General features: G+C 53.7%; 1 protein-coding gene across 2 annotated transcripts; it reads left to right on the top strand.

Annotated features, from left to right (window-relative positions):
* The first annotated feature begins 4,154 nt into the window (after positions 1-4,154).
* On the top strand, positions 4,155-18,765 carry Mtch1 (mitochondrial carrier 1). 2 transcript variants are annotated; one of them, XM_052163231.1, is made up of 12 exons: positions 4,155-4,490; positions 8,654-8,738; positions 10,882-10,988; positions 11,258-11,335; positions 11,627-11,684; positions 11,911-11,962; positions 12,914-12,973; positions 14,833-14,926; positions 16,772-16,819; positions 16,924-16,991; positions 17,273-17,348; positions 18,054-18,765. In XM_052163231.1, exons 1-12 carry the CDS (start codon positions 4,170-4,172, stop codon positions 18,123-18,125), a joined length of 1,119 nt encoding a protein of 372 aa, XP_052019191.1. In that variant the 5' UTR covers positions 4,155-4,169; the 3' UTR covers positions 18,126-18,765. The 2 variants fall into 2 exon arrangements, with proteins under 2 accessions (XP_052019191.1, XP_052019190.1); XM_052163230.1 differs by having other exon boundaries at positions 14,833-14,977.
* The last annotated feature ends 3,969 nt before the right edge of the window (positions 18,766-22,734 follow it).

The raw sequence follows: 22,734 nt of genomic DNA, 5'->3' as shown, positions 1-22,734 counted from the left end.
ACTGAATAAAATTTCACATTTTAAAGATTTTTTTTTTAATTTTATGTGTCTAAGTGTTTTGCTTTCATGCTTGCCTGCATGTGTGCACTTGGGGTTTGGAAAACGCCACCGGACTCACTAGAACTGGAGTTCCATATGAGTGCTGGGAACCGAACTTGGGTCTTCGATATGAACAGCAAGTGCTGTTAACCACGAGTCATTTCTGCAATCCCATCCTTTTTTTTTTGAAACAGGGTTTCTCTGTGTAGTCCTGGCTGTCCTGGAACTCACTCTCTTTACCAGGCTGGCCTCAAACTCAGAAATCTGCCTGCCTCTGCCTCCCAAGTGCTGGGATTAGAGGTGTGCGCCACCACTGCCCCTGCTAATTCCATCCTTTAAAAAAAAGGTTTATTTATATTATTATATATATATGAGCACACCATTGCTGTCTTCAGACACACACCAGAAGAGAGTGTCAGATCTCATTGCAGATGGTTTTGAGCCACCATGTGATTGCTGGGAATTGAACTCAGGACCTCTGGAAAAAGCTGTCAGTGCTCTTAACCACTGAGCCACCTCTCCAGCCCCGTTTGTTTGTTTTTGAGATCCATCTTAGTGTTCCAGTGTTCTAGTGCTGTGAAGAGACTCCGTGTGACCAAGGCAACTCTTACAAAGGAAAGCATTTCACTGGGACCTTGCTTACAGACTCAGAGTGTTAGTCCAGTAGCATCTTGCAGGGGCGAGTGGTGGAGGCAGGGAGGCTTGCTGCTAGAGAAGTTGCTGAGTGCTTTACATTCTGATCCCTGGGGGTGGGGGTGGAGAGAGAGAGAGAGAGACTGGCCTTGATCCTGAGCTTTGGAAACCTCAAACCTACTCCCAATGACACACCTCATCCAATATGGCCGCACCTTCTCTAAAATCATAATCTTTTCCAAACAGTCCACCAACTGGGGAGTGGGCTATGGGAGCCAGTCTCATTCAAACTACCACAGAAGGGGATTTTACTAAGTAATCAAAGCTGGTTTTATTTATTTATTTATTTATATATTTACTATAAATAACACATTGTACATTAATATAAATATGATTATCTATAATGCAGAATAAATAAAAATATAAAAATATAAATTTAAAAAATGGGTCAATAAATACTTATTTATTAGCCAGGCGGTGGTGGCGCACACCTTTTTTTTTTTTTTTTTTTTTGGTTTTTTGAGACAGGGTTTCTCTGTGTAGCCTGTAATCCCAGCACTCTGGGAGGCAGAGGCAGGCAGATTTCTGAGTTCAAGGCCAGCCTGGTCTACAGAGTGAGTTCCAGGACAGCCAGGGTTATACAGAGAAACCCTATCTCAGAAAAGAAAAGAAAAAAAAGAAAAGAAAAGAAAAAGAAAAAGAAAAAGAAAAAGAAAAAGAGCCGGGCGTGGTGGCGCACGCCTGTAATCCTAGCACTTGGGAGGCAGAGGCAGGTGAATTTCTGAGTTCGAGGCCAGCCTGGTCTACAGAGTGAGTTCCAGGACAGCCAGGGCTACACAGAGAAGCCCTATCTCGAAAAAAACCAAAAAAAAAAAAAAAAAAAAAAAAGAAAAGAAAAGAAAAAGAAAAAAGAAAAAAAAGAAAAAGAAAAAGAAAAGAAAGAAATACAAAAGAAAAGAATGGGGAAACCTACAGCACATGGGTGCCCTGAAATCACCCATGACAGTAAGGGCCAAAGAGACGGCCCAGCCATCAAGCACTCTTGTCATTCTTGCAGAGGAATTGGGTTCAGTTTTCAGCTCACAACCATTGGCCTCTCCTAGGGTACCAGGCACACATGTGGTGCACTTAAATATAAAGGCAGACAGCACTTAAATATAAAGGCAGACAAAACACTCATGCCCACAAAACAAAACAAACCATGCCTCAGAACGTAGCAGGGCAGACCAGGAAAGGGTACAATACTCTCCCCTGGACCTCATAGAAAGGAGGGCCCCTAACACTGGATGGGAGATCTATCTCAGTGTATACTATACATCAAGGGACAGAGGAACAGAGAACTGGCAGTCCCGAGGGCTTCCGTTTGGCTGGGTCCCCAGGTCATCCACCTGTCTATCTGTTTGTTCACCTGCCTGTGCTGTCCTCAGCAATGCCTAGGAGCCTCTCGAGTCCCGCAAGCCCTCAGCAGCTCCACACCCCCTGAGCCATTCTCCAGATGGGCTGGTTCATATCTAACCTCGGAAGTGGCTTTCTCTGCCTCTGCCTCCAGTAAGGTCTGTCTCTTTCAAATCTTTGAGATCTGTGGCTTTTGTAACCCTTTGAAGTCATTCTGTAACACACTTTTTTTTTTTTTTTTTTTTTTTGGATTTTTGAGACAGGGTTTCTCTGTGTAGCCCTGGCTGTCCTGGAATTCACTCTGTAGACCAGGCTGGCCTCAAACTCAGAAATCCACCTGCCTCTGCCTCCCAGAGTGCTGGGATTACAGGTGTGCGCCACCACGCCCGGCTGTAACACACACTTATAATCACAGTGTGATTTGTATCTTGAGTTAATATTAGAAACTAAGATGTGAATGAAAGAACTTGTGATTGCTAACAGCCAGCTGTCACTTGCAGTCAAGGATATTGATGTAGCAAAGTGCACATCCCAGGCTGCCCTTGAACTCCTGATCCTGATGCCTCTGCCTCCTGAGTATTGGGCTTACTTTATAGGTGTGTGCCACTTCAACGGATTGTTTCTTTGTGTGGTTTGTTCGTTCAATTAGGAATGTTTTCCCTCGGGCTGGAGAGACGGCTCAGGGGTTAAGAGCACTGACTGCTCTTCTGAAGGTCCTGAGTTCAAATCCCAGCAACCATATGGTGGCCACAACCATCTGTAATGAGATCTGATGCCCTCTTCTGGTGTGTCTGAAGACAGCTACAGTGTACTTACATATAATAAATAAATACATCTTTAAAAAAAAAAAAGGAATGTTTTCCCTGAAGATGTACTCTACACGCATCCTTATATTTGCGGTGATAGAAGACAGATATTAATGCCAGACAATATAATATGATTCAATATAATATAGTGCAATATAGTATGTACAGGGAGTCACATTCTGAAAGAGCCAGACAAAGGCAGGGTCCAAGGGTGGACAGTCAGATACGGACCAGAAAAACAAGGCATTGGGACAATGCGGAGGAAAAGCTCACGGACGGGAAGGATTTGTGTGGGCAAGTATCAGAAATGCGAGTTTCTGCATCCCTGGAAACTGGGACTTCTTTGGGGTAAAGTGCTGTGTTATGAACTTGATTTTAAGGTCCCCACAAAGAAGCCAAATCAGGATCCAGGCAAGAAGTCATTAAAGAGGGTAGGAGATTTGATGACCCAGCGAACACACAGACCGGTGTGTGGGTGTGGGTGTGAGGTGGGAGTGGGGGTGGTGTAAGCGTGGGGGTGTCAGTTTAGGAAACCCACTATGAGATGGCTTCTTTTGCCAGGCAGTGGTGGCGCACGGCATTTAATCCCAGAACTTGGGAGGCAGAGGCAGGTGGATTTCTGAGTTCGAGGCCAGCCTGGCCTACAGAGTGAGTTCCAGGACAGCCAGGGCTATACAAGGAAACCCTGTCTCAAAAAAACAAAAAACAAACAAACAAACAAACAAAAAGATGGCTTTTTTCGTGGGCACAGAAAACTCTTATTGGACTGTTCAAGACCAGCAGAGTGCTGCTGTGCTTGCTCGGGAGGTGGAAACAGGTCACTGGCTGGAGTAAGCACCTTCCTGGAAGAATTGCTCTCAAGGCGTGCGTGCGTAGCACTAAGTTCCAAGCACTAGACAAAAGCTACTCCAGGCCTAGTTATTTAGTAACTAAACGTATCCAGAATCCGGCCTGCGTAAGTGCACAGGCGGGGAGTGCTCCCAACCCTCGTCAGCTATGAGTTATTCAAATATTGAGGGGTTTCTACTCCGGCCCGGAGAACGTGCTGCAGGGGTGCAGAGGCCTGCACGGGCTCGCTTGCCGTGACTGGCTTGATCCGCAAAGGGGCGGGCCCGGAGCTGCAGAGAACCGGCCCGGGCCGGGAAAGGCCGGGCAGCGAGCATCACCGATTCCTTAGCCTGCCAGCCACGCCCCTTCGCCCCGCGGCGTGAGTGGTGCTGCCGGGACCCGCCCCTTGACGCTCTGGGGGCGTGGCCATCGACCACGTGACGGGGAGTGACCTCGACGCCTGGCGCCATGGGGGCTTCGGACCCGGAAGTGGCGCCTTGGGCTCCCGGCGGCGCCGCGGGGATGGCGGGAGCCGGAGCTGGTGCAGGAGCTCGCGGCGGCGCGCCGGCGGGAGTCGAGGCCCGCGCTCGGGACCCGCCACCTGCGCATCGCGCGCACCCTCGCCATCCTCGGCCCGCGGCTCAGCCATCGGCGCGCAGGATGGACGGCGGCCCGGGCGGCCCGGGCTCCGGGGACAACGCCCCGACCACCGAGGCGCTGTTCGTGGCGCTGGGCGCGGGCGTGACGGCTCTCAGCCACCCGCTGCTCTACGTGAAGCTGCTGATCCAGGTGGGGCGGGGGGCGCCGCGAGAGGATGTGGATGGGACGTGCGGTGTTGGGAGGGGGCTGAGGGACCTGAGTGATTGACGTGGGAAAGGAAGCGATTTGGAGGTGCTGGGAGGGAGCGAAGGGACGTGAGTGACAGGCGTGGGATCGGAAGGGATTTGAGGAGTGCAGGGAAAGGCGATACGATGTGGGAGATAAAGAGTCGGAGGCAGTGGGCTTGAGATTTCGAAGGGTAATGGATTTGGGGTGCGGAAAGAAGCCACAGAACTGGGGGAGGTCCGCGAAGTTTTGGAGAATGGGTAGGGGAGGGCTGGCTGGGTAGGAAAGCGAAGTGTTTAGAAGGTGAGTACATTTGGAGAGGACACCGGGATTCCGGATTTATAGAGATGGATAAAAGCCCTTTGAGAGACAAAGGAGTGGGCACCACGGCCAAAAATTTCGGAGAGAAAGAATGCAGCCGGGAAGAGCTATCGGTTTACTTTGAGAAGGGGCCTGTAGATTTGATGGCGACGACAGATTTGGTGGAAGGAGGGGCCTCCGCATTGGTTGGGGGGGGGGAGCGGTGGTAGCGATGTGTCTGGAAGGGGGAGCCAGGAGGCGGCTTTTAGGGGGAAGAGGGGAACGGATGACGCATTTAGGGGAGGAAGGAAGGAATTGAAGTAATTGTGTCTGTGTGGGCTGGTAATGGGCAGAAAGTGGGGATAGGCACTATAGGTAAGGCTTGTCAAAAGCTGGAGCAGAGGTAGGGATGTCTGGATTCAAGGATGCTTGTGCACCTAAACGTTTTTTTTTTTTTTTGCTTGTTGCCAGCAATTCAGTCCAAGAGAGGATGAGGGAAGGGTAAAGGGAGAGGAGAGATCCTGTTGGAAGGAGGTATTGTGCATTTGGCAGAATCGGGTGGGTGTGTGACAGAGGTGGGGAGAGTTTTGATTGGCGAGGTTCAGGCTTAGACTGATAATCAAATACGAAGCTTAGCATTTTCAAAAGGAGTGGGGGATGGGTGGTAAGGATTGATATGGAAACCCAGCTAAGATTTGAGATTTGCTTTAAGGCAAGTAGGTGCGAGATTATGGTACTGTCATAGAACTGAGAGAATTAGAAATATGTTTGGAATGAGACAGCCCTGGGTGGGGTCTGAGGAATGGGGATTGTAGAATTTGGAGTTTGACTAGAAATCGGAGAAGGAGAAGATACCTTCAGGGCTATTGGGCATCAAATTGTGCCTGAGATTTGGAGACGGCTGATGGGGCAGTTGGAGACCAGTACCGACCTGCTGTAATGTGAATATGTGTTTACAACATAGGGTCACAGCCACAGCAAGCCTCAGCTTAGGAGGGGCACTGCGCTTTGGCGGTATCTGAGCTGAGCAGGTGGGGGCGCTGGGAGCTGATGGGGTAAGAATCAAATGCTGGACCTTAGGATGGCAGGAGGAGTGTCTATGGGCTGGCAGGGCTCTGGTGTGGTGTGGGAGGGCACGGGGGCAGTGGCTTATCACTGGGAGCACGGTGGCATTAGTGTAGGGGTTTCTAAAGAAGGATGTGAAAGGGCTTTGGAGAGGACCTGGAGAGTGAGGGGGAGCCCAAAGGGTGACTGGGACTAGATGGCAGGAGGGTACAAACCCCCAGAGCTCCGTTGGGGGTGACAACTTCAGGGAGAGAGCTTAATGGCTATAGCTCAGATATCAGTGACACTGAAAAATAAATACCAATAAGGACAGATTGTGTTTTGTAGGGAGCAGGTGAGCCAGGCTAGATGGTGAGCCTCAGATCAAGACTCGTGGGCGTTAGGGTGGGGGCAGGGTCGAATCGAAGGTGGCAAACTGGCTGTGCTGGTGTTAGGTATGGGGTCACAGTGTTGGCTGTGGTCCCGACAGTCAGAGACACAAGTGGACGAGCGTGACGCGGGAACAGATCAAGTAGAACTTGACCTGGGCTCACAGTGTACCTTTGATAACCCAGTGGACAGAAGACGGTAAACTGGACAGATTTGGGAGCCGCGAGGATGTGCGGTTGAGGGGACTGGTTTCAGGGTCAGGTTGGAGTTGTACTGATAAGACTCTGGGAGGGCAGCAAAATAGCAAGAGCTTGGGGCTTGATGGTCCAGCACAAAGGAAGGACCGCCCACTCCTTAAAGAAGCTGAAGGCAACTTCTGACCTAGAAGAACTCTGGAAGGGAAAGCTGTCTGCCTGGGTCGCCTAACTCTTGTCTGGATAAGTCATTTGAGCTGCACTTTTTCAAAAAGACCTCACAATAAAGGTGTTTTAAAATTTCCAGTCAGGGGCTGTGGGATGGGTTAGCAGCACGCGGGCCACTTGTTGCTCCAGCCTGAGTATGTGAGTCCCTTCCCTGGAACTTATCGCAAAGGTGGCCAGAGGAAACCCGGCTCCAGAGTTGTCCTCCGACCTCACATCAGACACAATAGTAATAATAAACATTAAGACATTGGGCTGGAGAGATGGCTCAGCGTTTAAGAGCACTGACTGCTTTTCCAAAGGTCCCAAGTTCAAATCCCAACAACCATATAATGGCTCACAACCATCCGTAATGAGATCTGATTCCCTCTTCTGGGGTGTCTGAAGACAGCTACAGTGTACTTCCATATAATAATAAATAAAGCTTTAAAAAAAATTAAGACATTTACAGTATGGCCGTCTTCAGTATGTCTCAGAGTCAGAGCCACCGGAATGATGTGAACTCTGATCAGCCACCTTCCTACAGAAGTTGAGGGAAAAGCAGCAGCCAGCAGAGGGTCAGGTTTCCTAACTCGCGGGCCTTGTGCCCTGCTACACCCAACAGGTGCTGCTGGGGTCTGTGCTGAGGGACCAGGGAGGGTGTCCCAGATCCACGTAGACACTGGGCTGTAGCCCTCACCTCCTGGCCGCAGAGCTTCTCATTGATTGGCAAACTGTTAGCACCCGGCTCCTCCACAGGGCCCACCTATGGCTGTGGAGGGCCACAGGGCCCTCCAGCTGTCTGTCTGTGGGATTGACAGATCCTCCATTCTAACGCACGGCTTTACATCGAAAGTGCGGAAATGAGGATCATCTTATCCTAGCGCTGCAGGGCAGTTGGGATTAGAGCACCACCCTAGAGGTGGGTTAAGGCCACGCTTGCCAAGCCTGAGACTGGCAGGGACAGGTCTGGGAGGTATTTACAGTAAGCTTAGAGGAATTTGGGGGTCCGTGGCAGCGCAGAACTGTCTGAAGCCCGGTACTGAGACCCCGGGCCACTGTTTGTCAGTATGTAGGGACTTAGGTTGGGATGAAATTCTGTCCTAAAGATGAGAATTCGCAGATTTATCCTCAGGAGAACGGAGAGTGAGACACATAAAACAGGTGCTTCGGGCCAGCGTTGGCTCAGCAAGGTAAAGATACTTAGGTGTTGTCAGATGTGACAGATTTCCTGAGCTAAATCCCCAGAACCACAGGACGGAATGAGACCCAGTTCCTGCAGATTGTTGTCCGACCTCCACACAGGCCACGACACACATGTACACAAAGATTAGTGTTCAAAAAAAAAAAAAAACAAACAACCCAAATATGTGTTTCTGGGCCAATGAGATGACTCAGTAAAGACACCCATTGCCAAAGATACTTGAGGACCTGAGTTCAATCCAAAGGACCCACATGGTGGAAGGAGACAGGGACGTGTGCAAGTTGTCCTCTGACCTCCGTGGATGCGTGCTCCCGTGTACAAACACAGAGATGCAAAGTGTATAAAGCCACCTGAGTTCTGCCCTTGGTACCCACCGAAGGGCGGAAGGAGAGAATCAACTGGACAAAGTACCCTGATTACACACGGAGTGCGCCTTAGTCTCGGTCTTCCCACCATGCACTGCACCTTATGCTCCCTCTTCCCATCATGCACTGCGCCCTAGTCTCCCTCTTCCCATCATGCACTCGATAATAATGGGCAAACATGTAAAATGTAGTAAAAGGCTCTTAAATAATAAAAGAAAAAAAACGGGAGTTTGTACCCTGATACTGTCTAGCATTGAGGTTGTGGACGGTTTGTGATTTAGATTGGGGCCAGGGTGGGACCAAGGGCTAGGCATTGATAAACAGGTGATATTCCCCGGGAGAATGGACCACCATGTAGGAGTTGGAGCTAGGAAGCTGTGCGCTGCCTTCCAGTGACCCTTCCTTTTGTCTCTGTTGATTCTGAAGGTGGGTCATGAGCCGATGCCCCCCACCCTTGGGACCAACGTGCTGGGGAGGAAGGTCCTCTACCTGCCGAGCTTCTTCACGTATGGTGAGTGCCATAGGCCTGGTTCTACCTGGGAACCTGCTGTGCATCCTGGCACCAGGAGCCAGTGCCAGCTCTAAGGAGGGGACCTGAGAGTGGCCCAAGGCAGCAGGGGTCAGGTGGGAGCCTGTGAGGCTGTGAGGCACTGACTGGTTCTAGAACCACACAGGGAGGCCCGGATCCCGCCCATTCAGGAGCTTGTCCAGCAGCGCTGTGTGTGGAGGAAGGCGCACTCACTGTGCTCTGGTTCCGGATTGAATCCCCGTGGGAGGTCTCTGAACAGATGCCCACCTCTGTCTTGGCTGTGGTCCGCAGGCCTGTGGGTGACAGCTAGCTAGGGCGCGGAAGGGTCTCTTTAACTGTGCCGCCTTGTCCGTCCTGTCAGACATTCCCAAGGCACTTCCTAAAAGTCTTTCTGAGTTCGTTGCCCGAGCCCCCTTCTGGACACACCCTGTTGTTTCCCCACCTCTCTCACCCATTTGGCTAGTCTAGAATATTCTCTGCAAGTCTCCCTGCTGCGTAACCTGGTGCTTGACCTCTGAGCCACCTTCTCCACTCTACACACTCCCTGTTGGCAGAACTTCAGGTCAGGTTCTTTCCCAGTTTTGCCTTCAGTTCCGAGTGCACTCTAGGGCCAGGCAGAATGGGCCATTTTGTGAGGAAATGTGTTCGTGTTTAAGATTGTTGGTGTAAGGGAAGAGGGAAACCATATAAGTAGACCACCCCCGACCACCACTGTACACAAATGAGGGAGCCTGTGGCAACCGGCTTTCTCAGATCAGCCTACAGTGGTGCCCCTAGAAGGGACTCATGTCTGTGGTCATGCCCGTCCACATGGGACCATCCTGATATCATCTGAGGGCCTCTTGCAAGAGCGAGCCAGGTTCTGAGATGCCCCGACCCAGGTTTTATAAATGTCAAGAGCAGATGTCTGCTGGACGCTTCTGCCGGCTGGCTGCTCCTCAGTCAGGAAGTGCCTGGCTGACTCGCTGTCTAGAACTGTCTGGCCAGTGTGTCCTCCCCGCACTGTGGTAGAGAGCTCCACAGCTGTGGACATTCTGTGGTGGAAGCCTGAAATTCTCAGGGGTTAGGGGAAATTGCAGGCCCTGGGCCGGTGGGACAGGAGCAGCTCCTGAGAGGGCCTCTGAACAGTCCTGTCTCTTTTTTACTGAATAGCTCATAGAAGTGGCAAAATCCTGGGGCTGGTTCTGTGGGAGCCACACAGAGGCTCTGCCTGAGCCCGCCCCTCAGACTGGAGTAGGGCAGCCTCCCCTGAGTCTTTGTCCAAGCCTCAGACCCCTCATGGCCTGCCCTCCCCCTCCTCAGGAAGGTCCAGGTAACAGGTGCACTGCCCTGTCCCTGGAAGCCCTCACTGAGTGTGACTGGAGTGACGCTGGCAGATCTGCTGCAGGGGAGAAAAGGGCACGTGTGTGTGCTCGTCACTTCCTGTGTGCGGTGCTAGAGAGCTGACATCACAGGTCTGGAAGCAGATCACAGTGAGGGATTGCTGTGCTGGCTTCCAGGGATTAGAGAAACAGCACCTTCTTGAGTATAAGATGTCACACGCTGGATGTGAGATACAGTGTGGGACAGCAGGTCCCCGCTGCCACCTGACTGTCCAGGTCTCTCCCATGCCACTCTGATTCTGTTTGTCCCTGTTTCTGCCTTGTCCCTTACTAACAGGGACAGGGACTGGGGTGTCCCAGCTGCAGGGCGCCCTGTAGACCTTCTCAGGTCAGCCTTCCGCACTCCCTAAGGTGAGGAAGGCTGTCCCTGCCTGTGGGAGCCCCACCCCCACCCAGGAAGAACACTTTATAAGCAGCTGAAATTGGTTTTGGATTCCAGCATTCCAGCTGCTGAGTTGGGAAACGACAGTTGAGTTTGCCAAGTAGTTTTCAAAGCTAAAGAAAAGCGAGCAAGCCAGAAGTCCAGTGAGCTTATTTGTCAGAAGAACGCTGGGACGTTTTACCAAAAGAGACAGGTCAGAGGACACTTGGGATCGGAGCTGGCCCGTGTCAGGCCCTGGCCACACACTCCCTCGGGCTGCATCCAGCCATGACTGGGAAACCACTGGTCTGGGTGTGTGGTTCGACAGTGGGTGTCCCGGGCTGGGTGTGACGCACCCCACCCCCGTTTTGCCTCCTCGCAGCCAAGTACATTGTGCAGGTGGATGGGAAGATAGGGCTGTTCCGGGGCCTGAGCCCCCGCCTGATGTCCAACGCCTTGTCCACGGTGACCCGGGGCAGCATGAAGAAGGTGAGCGGTTGCCCAGGCTCCCCGCCTAGCGCTCTCCCCCCCCCACCCAGTCACTACCGGGTACAGCCTGCTGGCCCTGCCCCACTTCCTGTGCAGGCCCCAGGACGTGATGGCCCCTGGGTTCTGTGCTCGGGAGGCCTCCCTCCCTCCCACAGCTGTGACAGCTGTGACCCTGGCTTTCCCACTCAGTGTCCCAAGCCCAGGCAATAGGCGCAGTGCCCAGTGTCCCTTAGGTGCGCGCCTGCGCCTCACAGCGCGTTTGTGGTCAGGTTTTCCCTCCAGATGAGATCGAGCAGGTTTCCAACAAGGATGACATGAAGACTTCACTGAAGAAGGTTGTGAAGGAGGTGGGTGTCAAGGGTCAGAGAGGAGCACTCTCATCCCCAGTTGGCTGGGTCCTCTCTCTTGCCTAGACAGAAGGAATCGGATACTGCGAGGGACTTCCCTCCCCACAACGTGCCTCTTCAGCTGCTCTGGCCCAGGATGACAGCATGCCTAGGGGGGAGGGGGACTAGAGTGGGGGTGGGTAGCATCCTTGACAGACTGAGGTCTAAGGAGTGGGTCAGGTTTTCCCTACTTAAGCCTGTGGCTCCCCGTGGATCCCAGGCCTGATGGCATCCCCTCTCCCCCCCTTGCAGACATCCTACGAGATGATGATGCAGTGCGTGTCGCGCATGCTGGCCCATCCCTTACATGGTAAGGACCTGGCCACTGAGCCTGCCACTGTGCAGGTGAATGGGTGTGGACTGGCCCCTCCATGAGTTTATGGCTGGGAAGAGGCAGGGGGTGACAGGAGATTATTTATTAGCCCATGCCCTTCCCAGTCAGAGGCGATGCTATGGCTGTGGTAGCCCAGACAATACAGAGAAAGGGTGCTGAGCCGCCGGCCCTCCAGGTCACCCAGAGCTTTCTCTCCCCGCAGTGATCTCGATGCGCTGCATGGTGCAGTTTGTGGGACGGGAGGCCAAGTACAGGTAGGTGACCCCTGGGTGGCTCTGTCCCTCCTCTCACTGCAAATAGCACCACTGGAGGTTCCTTTTGCCCCTCCCTCCCTTGAGCCTCCAAAGGAGCCTTGGCTCCTCAGAGGCCGCGTGCCCTGCGCTGCTGGAGTCTGCTTGGGTCAGCTGTGAGCTGGGGTCGCCTCCCAGAACGGCTAGGTTCCTCTGTCTTCCAAATCCCGGCTCCCTGTTGCTCCTGTCTCCTACCGAGAGGCTGCCTGCTCCTCACACGCCCAGAGCTCGGCTCATCCGGGAGGCCTGTGGCCCGAGCACACACAGCCTTTTCCCCTGCTGTTTCCTGGCTCTGGTTGTTTTCTGCAGTTGCCTGATTCCCCAGGCTGAAATAGGAGGCTGGTAAATGACCAGAGGGGACAACTTGGCTGAAGACCCAGTGGGTCAGGCTGCTGTCGGGAGAGGAACACAGGGTGGGGCAGGGTTGGGGCCCGGGACCTGCTCTAGCTGGCCAGCCTGCTCCTCTGGGGGCCTGCTGTTGTTTCCAGTCACAGGTCACGGGGTGGGGGCGGGGTATGGGGCAGGAAGCTGCCGCCTGCCCTCTTCATCTCTAGCAGGCTGCACTGCAGGGCTCCAGACCCCAGGCTTGCTGGGTGGGAGGGCTGGAGGGTTAATCCAAAGTCCTCTGCTGCCCTGTATAGGTGCTCCCTTCTGTCCTCCCCTTCCTGGCCTCAGGTCCTCTGCTCGAAGCTTGCTTGTCACGGGAGAGAAACTCCTGAGGTGCAGGCATGGAAATCCGAGGTCCTAGATCAGGACTACCATCAGTGCAAATTCACCCCGCCCCAAAAGCTCTCTTTTTTTCTTCCTGTGGGGGTCTCCTTGGTGATAGACTCCCCGTGCAGATTAATGCCGCTGGTCTGAGTAAGACTGCATGGTGGCCTTCGCTGACCCACCTTCTCCATCTTGCTTCCCCAGTGGTGTACTGAGCTCTATCGGGAAGATCTTCAAGGAGGAGGGGCTGCTAGGATTCTTTGTGTACGTGAGTTTATTCCCTGTAACAGCCGTGCTGGGCTCCACTAACAGGTGTGTCTCCAGCCCCTCGGGTCACGGCGGCCTCACTCTGCTAATCACACGACTGTGCCCAGGGCGAGCAGGTAGCAGCTGTGTTTTTGCCCTTCACAGCACGTTGGGGACCAGAACTACCCAGCCCTCTCAGGTCCCGTTAAACGAAAGTGGGCCTGGGCAAAGGCTGTCACTTAGTGGTGGGATGTGTGGTTGGCACAATGAGGCTTTGTACCCAGCACCACACACACACACACACACCACACACCCCACTATCCCATGCTGAGGAGATGAGCTAGCCAGCTCCTGCCAGGCTGCACCTGGGCCCTGAGGTTCCCAGGGACACAGAGCTGGGTTTCAGAAGCTGGAGCAGTGTGCAGTCTTTAGTGCTGGTGCCAAAGGTAACTAGGACTTGGACTAAGAATTGGGTGCTGGCAGTGCAGCCACTGCCTCCAGCCAGTGGGCTCTATTGTAACAATTACTGGACACTGAATGCTCGAGATAATTTGCACAGAAATCTATGTTTCTGTCTTCTCTTGCCAAGTCAGAAATGTGTTAACACGGGTCAGCCATTAGCAGGGAGGGGCTCACAGACCTGTGTCTCTGGGCACATGATCTCCTGAGTGCCACAGACCCCCCCACTCTTGGCCTCGAGCCCAGCTTACCCACAAAGAAAGCTCAGATCATAAAAACTACCTAGAAAGAATGAGCTTCCTACGACAGAGAAGCCAGCTGACAAGTACGGCTTTTGTGTCGCCATGTGAAGGTCCAGGTAGAGGCCCACGGTGGTCACATGCACAGCGCGCCCTCATGGGCTCCATGCTCATCTCTGGAACTGTGGTTTCCCTGGCTCGTCAGATGGCTTTATAATGCATTTTAAGTCAGGAAATGACTCAGAATAGAGGCAGACAGATTGTGACTCTCATTACAGGTGATTCTGCCTCCTGGCGTCGTTGGTGATGTCCACGGAGTCTTGTAGATTTCAGAGCTGGCACAGAGGATGGTCAGGTGCTGCTCAGCTCCAAATGGCCACAGAGCCAAGGTTGAGAAACCCATCTCTGTACACATCCATGTGTAAGAACATGGATTCAGGTGCCAGGTACATGAGACCTTGACACACCGCCCGGCGCTGGGCAGCCGTGTGACTGGGGTCACACCCAACGCTTGCTTGCTTTTGGAGTATGAATGTATAGTTTACAGACTCAGAAAGCACCCTCTGGAGAAGGACATGCATCCACCAGGGTGTTTGCTGACCATCCTCTGAACACAGGTGTGCCACTTAATACTTCCTTGGACTTTCATTTATAAGATTAAGAAAAAGAAGGTTTATGTGTTTGTCACTTTTATGTGTGTGCAAGTTTATGTATACCATATATAGGAGCCACGGAGACCAAGGGAAGCCTTAGATCCCTGGAACTAGAGCTGAGCCAGGTCCTTTGCGAAAGCAAGGGCTCTGAACTGCTGGGCCATCTCTCTGGTCACTGTCACAGGGAACCTTCTGATCCTGAACTGGTCGTGGAGCAGCCACCCGACAGGCTCTCCTTCATGCTCTGTATTTACCTGGTGTGGCTGCTTTCACACGGTGATGCCAGGGCTTCTGCATACTGAAAACAGCTTGTGACACCACTAACTAGTTTGTGATGGCTGAGAACTCTGTGTGTGGGAGGACAGGCGCCTGCCGGGGGTGGCTGTGATATTCCCTGCAGGCTCTGCCAAAAGGCTGGGCCTCGGGCGCTGCAGGTGTAAACTGGGCGCTGCAGGTGCAAGCTGGGTGCAGCCTGCCCACCTCCAGGTCTCCTCCCTGCTCATCTCTGCTCACCTTATTTTTTTAGCGGCTTAATCCCTCACCTCCTGGGCGATGTGGTTTTCTTGTGGGGCTGTAACCTGCTGGCCCACTTCATCAATGCCTACTTGGTGGACGACAGCGTGAGTGACACCCCAGGGGGGCTGGGAAACGACCAGAATCCAGGTTCCCAGGTTGGTTGGAGCGAGGGCTCGCCTTGCTTTCTGTGTGCTGGTGCCCAGGGTCTGGGACAAGCTGGGACTTTGGGGTTTTCTCCACCTGGGAGTCAGAGGGGACCCCTACAGTATTACAGTTTTGGCCCCGAAACTTCTCAGTAAATGAGCAAGGGTAGCGAATACCCACAGTTCTTTAATCTTCATAGTTTGTGCTTTAAAAACCCCACTGAGAAGCCAGGTGGAGGTGGTGGCGCACACCTTTAATCCCAGCACTTGGGAGGCAGAGACAGGCCGATCTCTGGTTCAGGGCCAGCCTGGTCTACAGAGTGAGTTCCGGGATAGCCAGTGCTATACAAAGAAATCCTGTCTCAAAAAACAAAAGAACCCCACTGTGGTCAGGCAAAGCGACCTACTTGCCTTACCATGAGCATCGTGGCCTGTGAGCTCTGCTAGTCAGGGGAGGCAGCGCAGGAGTAGAACTCTGGGCCGGGATGGTGCCATCTCGTTCAACCTGCTTTGGTTGCTGAAGTCTGTGGGCCTCACCTGCATGGGTCAGAAGGCCTGGGCACCTGACTGCTTGATGGGTTCTTCTCAACCAAGATAAGGATCAGGGACCTTCAATGGGTCGGGGGTTCCCAGAAGCCAGGCATTCTGACATCAGGAATGGCCTGACTGGAGGGATAGAGGAGGAGTCACCTATGGCCCCCAGGGTGTCTATTGGCTCAGGCTAGCAACTCCAGGGGAGGGGGGAGGAGGTGTGAGGAGGCTGGAGGCCCTTTAACCTGGGTAGGGGGCTATTCTCTGCCCTTTCGATGCCTACAAATTAAAGTGGGTTTATTGAGATGGCACGTTCATTTCCAGTGACACTGGCACATGCCTGCAGCTCAACTCTCTCAGGGGCCTGTGGGTGGTGGGCAGGCAGGCGCTGTGGTTGCATAAAGAGCAACACTGGGACGGTTTTCTGTGTCCTACAACAAGGCCCTTGACTGGCTTTCTGGGTCAGGGAGCCCAGCCTACACAGGCTGCTTACACGCCTTTCTGAGTCGTCCGCTCTGACAGGGAAGGCACGTTCTGTACAGCCTTTCAGGCTAAAAGAGGCCTCCAGACCTGCAAGGCCAGCAGGCATGTCTTTTGTAGGGGCTCTGGGGCATCATGTAGTGGGGTGACCACTTTAGAAGTCGCCAAGGGCCAGGCATCAGCTTTCTTAGTGAGAGCTGTTTTTTGGCTTCCCCCAGAAAACTTTAGGGTAGGCATTGGAGGCTTGGTGAGAGATTGGGGTGGCACCAGCCCAGAGGGACGGACCATGTGCTTCATGCATAGAACCAGGCTCTGTCCAGGACGCTAGGTGGGACCAGGCTCTGTCCTGGGCTGCTGGGTGGGACCAGGCTCTGTCCTGGGCTGCTGGGTGGGACCAGGCCCTGTCCTGGGCCGCTGGGTGGGACCAGGCTCTGTCCTGGGCTGCTGGGTGGGACCAGGCCCTGTCCTGGGCTGCTGGGTGGGACCAGGCCCTGTCCTGGGCTGCTGGGTGAAAGCTTGTCCTTTCGCTGTTGGAATCCGTCCCCAGCTGTAACTGCTGAGCTAGGGTAGCTGTCAAACAGGTGGGCCACACGCAGGAGCTCTGGGGCCTGTGGGGTCACCACACAAGGTGATAAAGAGCCTGATTCCCCAGATCCTTCAGCCTAATGGGTAGGTCACAGAAGGCGCTGTCCTGGAAAGCGGGGTGTGGAGGGTGAGGTAAGGCAAGAGTACCACAGAACTGCAGTCTGCCCCCGACACCCCTGAAGTCAACCCTGCTTCCTTTCTTCCCTACAGTTCAGCCAGGCCCTGGCCATCCGGAGCTACACCAAGTTTGTGATGGGGGTAAGTTTTGCCCCTGAGGGCCACGGCAGGCTGGAGGCTGCTCCCACGGCATGGTGCTGGCAGTGTGTCCTCACTGCCCACACTGAAGCCCCTGTGCTCCTCAGATTGCAGTCAGCATGCTGACCTACCCGTTCCTGCTCGTCGGGGACCTCATGGCGGTGAACAACTGTGGGTGCGTGCGGGCCCTTCTGCCTGTCCGCCACCGGACGGGACTCCCAGATGAGCCTGTCTAGCCCCCCAGATGAGCCCATCCGGGACACCCAGATGAGCCGTTCCGCCCCCCCCCATGGGCCCATCCAGCCCCCCCCCCCCAGATGAGCCCGTCCAGCCCCCCCACCTTCGCATAATTTCCTGTGGGGTTAGCGTGGGGTTGGGGTGGGCGTGGGGTGCAGCTCCTCTACATTCTCTGGTCCTCATTGGCGGCACGTCTGAGGCCCCCTGTGCTCTCCACAGGCTGCAGGCTGGACTCCCTCCGTATTCCCCCGTGTTCAAGTCCTGGATCCACTGCTGGAAGTACTTGAGTGTGCAGGTGAACTTGCTGGGCTGGGGGAGGGGAGAGGGGGAGGAGCCTGGAGGACCAGACTTGGGAGAGGGTAGAAATGCTGTAGGTACTAAGTAGTCCTGGCTGTGGCTGAGGGGAGACAGACAGGTGAGGCCAAAGCTTGGGGCTGGGCAGCAGAGTGGGATTAAACCGGTTAGGCCGCCTTTGGAGAAAGGCGGTAGGTGGTGGAGCCCAAGAACTCACTCCTCCAATACCAAGGGACATCCTCAGCCAAACTCCTCCACAGGACCCTTCTAGCCCTGGGGCATCTTCAGGATTCTCGTGGGTCTGGTGTGAGCCTGCCAGAGCAGCCATGGCTCCTGGGGCTGGGTCCTGAAGCTTCCTGCTGGCTGGCTGGGGCAGGGGGCAGTGGTCAGGGACCAGGCTCACGGCTAGTGGCGACCGACCGGAGTGCGCCCCTCTCCCTGGCCTTGCTTTGCCACCTGTCAAGTGAGGCACTGGCCTGAGGTAGAACCAAGAGTGTGGAGTGGCCTTTAGGTGGAGGATGGCTTTACCCGGGGCCAGCGGGGTGACTCGGTGGGTGGGAGTGCTTGCCACGGAAGCCCGCCAACTCGAGTCCGATCTCAGGACCCACAGAGAGCTCTCATGTGCACGCCTCACCCTCGCCATAGACTCAGTAAAAGACAGGGAGGGCTCCCTCCAGCACCCCTGACCGCTGCTCTTCCCCGCCAGGGCCAGCTCTTCCGCGGCTCCAGCCTGCTCTTCCGCCGGGTGTCATCAGGGTCCTGCTTCGCCCTGGAGTAACCTAAGTCACCTGACCAAACATTTCCAGGGTCTTGGCCTAGCCCTGCTGAGGACCCATCATCTCAGATGCCCGAGGGGGGCTCCAGCCCAGCCTGGCTTCATGTCCATATTTGCCATGTGTCTGTCTAGATGTGGGCTGGTGGAGGTGGGTCACCTGGGACCTGGGGAAGCCTGGGGGAGCAGTGCTGGGGTGGCACTCCCTTCCTGCCCAGAGCTACTGGAGTTCGTCTTGTACACGGGCAGAGGAAGGCTGCAGAGGCAAAGGTCACTCGCTGACAAGGCTTCCCTCCACCTCCAGCCCGGCTTCCAGTCAGCCGGAAGCCCCCCCTCCTGCTTTGTCAATAGGGCACCATCATGCCTGGGCCTGCGCTGAGAGGCTGGCCCTGTGTTCTGCCCTTGTTCCCAACACTACTTTTCTGATACAAGGGTGGTGCCTTCTCCTGATTAGGAAATCATGTGACTCCTCAGAATAACCCCCCTCATCCGCTTGTCCATGATGGTGACACCAGGTATGAGGGTTTAGTCCCCTGTGCTATGTGTGTGTGTGAATACACACAGGTTACATAGGCCGACATCTAGTCCTCCCCTCGTGGTAAGATAGACCCATCTCCTCGAATAAATGTATTGGTGGTAATTTGGACTTTTGTGGGAGCCTCTTATTTCTGTAAGTTTGGCCAGACCCTGTGTTGGTGTCTTGGGTCTGTGGGTGGCCGGCCTGGGCCCCAAGAGGTGTGACACGGTTGAGTCCTTTGTCCTTGGGGTGGAGCCTAAGTGCCTCTTCACAGAGCAGCCACTGAGAGGGCAGCTGTTTCAGGGTCGCACCTGAGGTGCCACTCGGCACCTTAGCACCTTTTGAAAACAGCCATTTCCAAGCCTTCAGAGCCTTTCTGTGCAGCAGGCAGACCCACGGTTGTAGCAGAAGGGAGTGAAGTGGCCAGCCATCTTCTGACTGGCACAATGTGTGACCTGACAGACCTACCTAGTTGCTAGGTCTTGGTGGGGACAGAATGACATGGTCCCTGCCCCTGGGACGTGGGCCTCCAAGAGTGTCAGTGGCCACTATGAGCATAAGGCTTGTTTGTATGATAGCATACATAGTTTACATTCCTCTTTTAAGGAATGCCCTCCCTGTTAGCATTAATAAGACTCCATAATAATCAGAAACAGTGTGAGTCGGGGAAGCAAAAATGTGGCTAATGTCTCAGCCAAATGGTCAACGCTGGGACCTTCAGGACAGCCCTCAGGCTGTGGGAAGGGACTCTAAAGACAAGAGTTTGAGAATAAACTAGTTTATTCTCATAGTTTCTCATTTACATCTAGTTAAACTCATTTACATAGTTTCTCAACTATGTAAAAAATAAGGATGCAATAGGGGCTTCACGAATCTTCACAAAAGGAACAAAGACAGCTGTACTAATGAACCAGCTTGTCAGAAAGATAACAGAGGCTGGCAGATTCCTGGGTTCAAGGTCAGCCTGGGACACAAGTCCAGGCCCAGGTGTGGTAGAAATGGTCACTTCGGGGTGGGTGGGAGGACAAGGGGAGAGAAGGGGGCTTATGGGACTTTCGGGGAGTGGGGGGCTAGAAAAGGGGAAATCATTTGAAATGTAAATAAAAAATATATCGAATAAAAAAAAAAAAAGAAATGGTCACTTCAGGACAGGGTCCCACACAGCTAGCTTCTCCTCCCTGTGCTTAACGGAGGCAGGTGGACTCTGGATTCTCTTGTAATGAAAAATTAATTTGCAAAAAAAAACCAAACAAACTATATGCTTGCCTTCTCCTAAGAAACAGGGGCGGGCGACTCGGAATGCTGGTTCACAGGGTAATCAGAAGGAACCTGGAGTAAATGACAGGATCAATGTGTAAGATAAAGAAAGGGCTGGGCTTAGGTCTGCAAGAGGTGAGCTATCCAGAGAAAGTTTGGAGAATTGTCTAGAGCAGAACACAGAGAGAAGCCTCCAGGCAGTGGTGGCGCATACCTTTAATCCCAGCACTTGGGAGGTAGAGGCAGGCTGATTTCTGAGTTCGAGGCCAGCCTGGTCTACAGAGTGAGTTCCGGGACAGCTAGAAACACAGAGAAACCCTGTCTCGAACCCCCACCCCCACCCCCAAATGCCTGGACCCAGGACTTGACTTGCAGCCCACTCCCAGATGCCCCTTCTCTCAAGGCTGATCCTTGGGGCTTTGTTTCCTCTCCTAGTGTTGGTCCTCTCTGCAGGGGACCTGGCCTGTAAGGGTTGCAGTTTGGAGTCTTTTCTTTCCCCAGGAGGCTTTGGCAGTCTGCTTCCCAGTGATCTGACAGAGATGGTACAGTTTTACCCTGTATGTCTTTCAGGCCCAGCAGCAAGGCTTGGTGGACCCTGTGCAGATAAAGAATGGTGCCCACCCCCACCTCACCCCACCCCACCCCGCCTCTGTGCCCTCCTAACTGTTTAGTTTATAGTCCCTGTGCTAGAGAGCTGCAATCTGGGAAGCTGCCCACGTCCTGAGAGGCCAGGCTGGCTCACATCTAGACCAATATCCAGAGGATATCCTAGTGTACCCCCAAGGCATTGACCATGCTCCTGGGGTAACTTCTCCCTGTGCTCCCTCGAATCCTGCCTTTGTACTGTTCCTTCCAGGGACCACCCCAGAATTAGGGACACTTGTATTTGACAACTGAGCAGAGCTTAGCTGTCCCTAAAGAGGTGGTGCCTCTGCCCCTGAGCCATGTCTTCCCCGAGGTTTGTAAGAGGCTGCCTAGCCTAAGGTGGAAGCCTGTGATTGGTCTGACTGTCGGGCATGAGGCCCTGCTTTTCCCAGGTATTATCCTATCTGTTAAGAGGTTCAGGCTTGACAGGGCAGGAGCTGAGCTGCCAGCAGGGAGGGAGGGACGACTGGAGTGGGGGTGTCCTTGAGGGAGCCAGTGACTTCCCTCATGAGTAACCTTCTTAGGAAAAGCTGGAAAGGCCTTCGAGACAGGCCTTTTGAGGCTTTCTGATAAGGAGACAGTGGTAGCCTGAGCTGTCCCCCTTCAACTGTCCCTCCTTGTCACTGCCGGTCGCCAAAATGCTCAGAAGGCACAGCTTACGGTGTCAGGGAAGGCCCTCAGGTCCCCAAGGCCTCCTGATTCCAGCCTCTCTATCTCCAGTTGAACATAGTTCAGCTTTGTTGGCAGGTCCCCTCCCTGCCCATCTGTTAGGGCCCGTGTTCTTGAAACCTCCCTGATCCCACACTCCTGATCTGTGGCAGGCACAGTCACGGGACAGATCTGCAGACTGCCAGCAGATGCCCTTGCTGGGCGAGAGTCAGGAAAAGCCACAGGGAAACCAGGATAGGCTTGGGCCTCTGAGGGGTCTGCTTGGCCCAGAGACCACCCCCATCCCTGACAGCTCAGGCCGACACACTAGCTCACGAAAACAGACCTTCCCAGGGATGCAGTTGCTTTAGTGTCTGAAGATCCGTTAATGTCATTTACTCTAACCACCACAGGACCATCTCAGGTGGGACAGAAAAGGCCTTTGAGAAAAGTCAACACGCTTCCACAATAAAATCTTTCACCCAGACAAGGAATAAAGTGACACTCATGAAAAAACCAAAATTTCAACAGTTGGGGCTGGGGAGAAGGAATACGCGGCCCCAGCATGGGGACCTGAGTTTGGTCTAGCACCTACATAAAAGCTGGGTGCAGTGATGCAGGCCTGTAACCCCAGCACTGGGAGGAGCGATGGGTGGGGCGTGGAGACAGATCCCTGAAGCTGATTGGATAACCATCCTAGGCAAACAGCCTCAGCATCTGTGAGAGACTCCATCTCACAAAATTAAATGAGGTGATGCTGGCCGGCATAGCGCACACATGGCTGCTCGTAGGCTCGGCGGGACTTTGTGGTAAAGAGAACATTCACGCTACAGGATAGGTGGACCTTGACGATGTGTTGGGCAGTCACAGAACATATTCGTGAAGGATTTATATGAAAGTCAAAGACCATCAAATGAAAGTCCGTGAAATGGCTCGGTGGTGGTGAAGGTGTTTGTTACCAAGCCTGACCCATAGGGTAGAGGGCTCCTCCAGTCTCCACGAGTGCATTGGCATGAGCTACCCCACCCCACCCCACGAGTGCATTGGCATGAGCTACCCCACCCCACCCCCCAAAAAAACTAAGGAAGGAACAGGAAGTGTGCATACAGATAGAAAATAGATCAGCAGTTGTTTTAGGCTGAAGGGGGCAGGTCAGAGCAGGTACCAGTGGGTAAGGGCTTCTACAGCAACAAAAAAGTCCACTCTTGGTATTAGGGATAGCTACACAGTCCCCAAGTAAATATACTAAAAAACGTGTGCTCTGCCAAAGCAGATGTTCACAGCCAACCATTGCACTGAGTGTGGAGTTCCCAGTGGAGGAGTTACAAAAAGGACTGAAGGAGCTGAAGGGGTTTGCAACCCCATAGGAAGAACAATATTAACCAACCAGACCCCCCAGAGCTCCCAGAGACTAAGCCACCAACCAAGGGGTACACATGGCTCTGGCTCTGCATATGTAGTAGAGGACGACCTTGTCAGGTATCAGTGGGAGGAGAGGCCCTTGGTCCTATGAAGGCTCGACAAATGCCCCAGTGTAGGAGAATTGAG

The sequence above is a fragment of the Apodemus sylvaticus genome, chromosome 19 (assembly GCF_947179515.1).
Source record: "Apodemus sylvaticus chromosome 19, mApoSyl1.1, whole genome shotgun sequence".
Lineage (NCBI taxonomy): Eukaryota > Metazoa > Chordata > Mammalia > Rodentia > Muridae > Apodemus > Apodemus sylvaticus.
This window is presented reverse-complemented; position numbering and strand designations above follow the sequence as displayed.

Excerpts from the sequence above, each read along its gene's own strand:
- Mtch1 (XM_052163230.1), top strand. The coding sequence starts at position 4,170 with ATGGGGGCTTCGGACCCGGAAGTGGCGCCTTGGGCTCCCGGCGGCGCC. Across the intron at positions 4,491-8,653 it reads ACGTGAAGCTGCTGATCCAG|GTGGGTCATGAGCCGATGCC; the intron begins GTGGGGCGGGGG and ends TTGATTCTGAAG. Across the intron at positions 11,963-12,913 it reads GGACGGGAGGCCAAGTACAG|TGGTGTACTGAGCTCTATCG; the intron begins GTAGGTGACCCC and ends TTGCTTCCCCAG.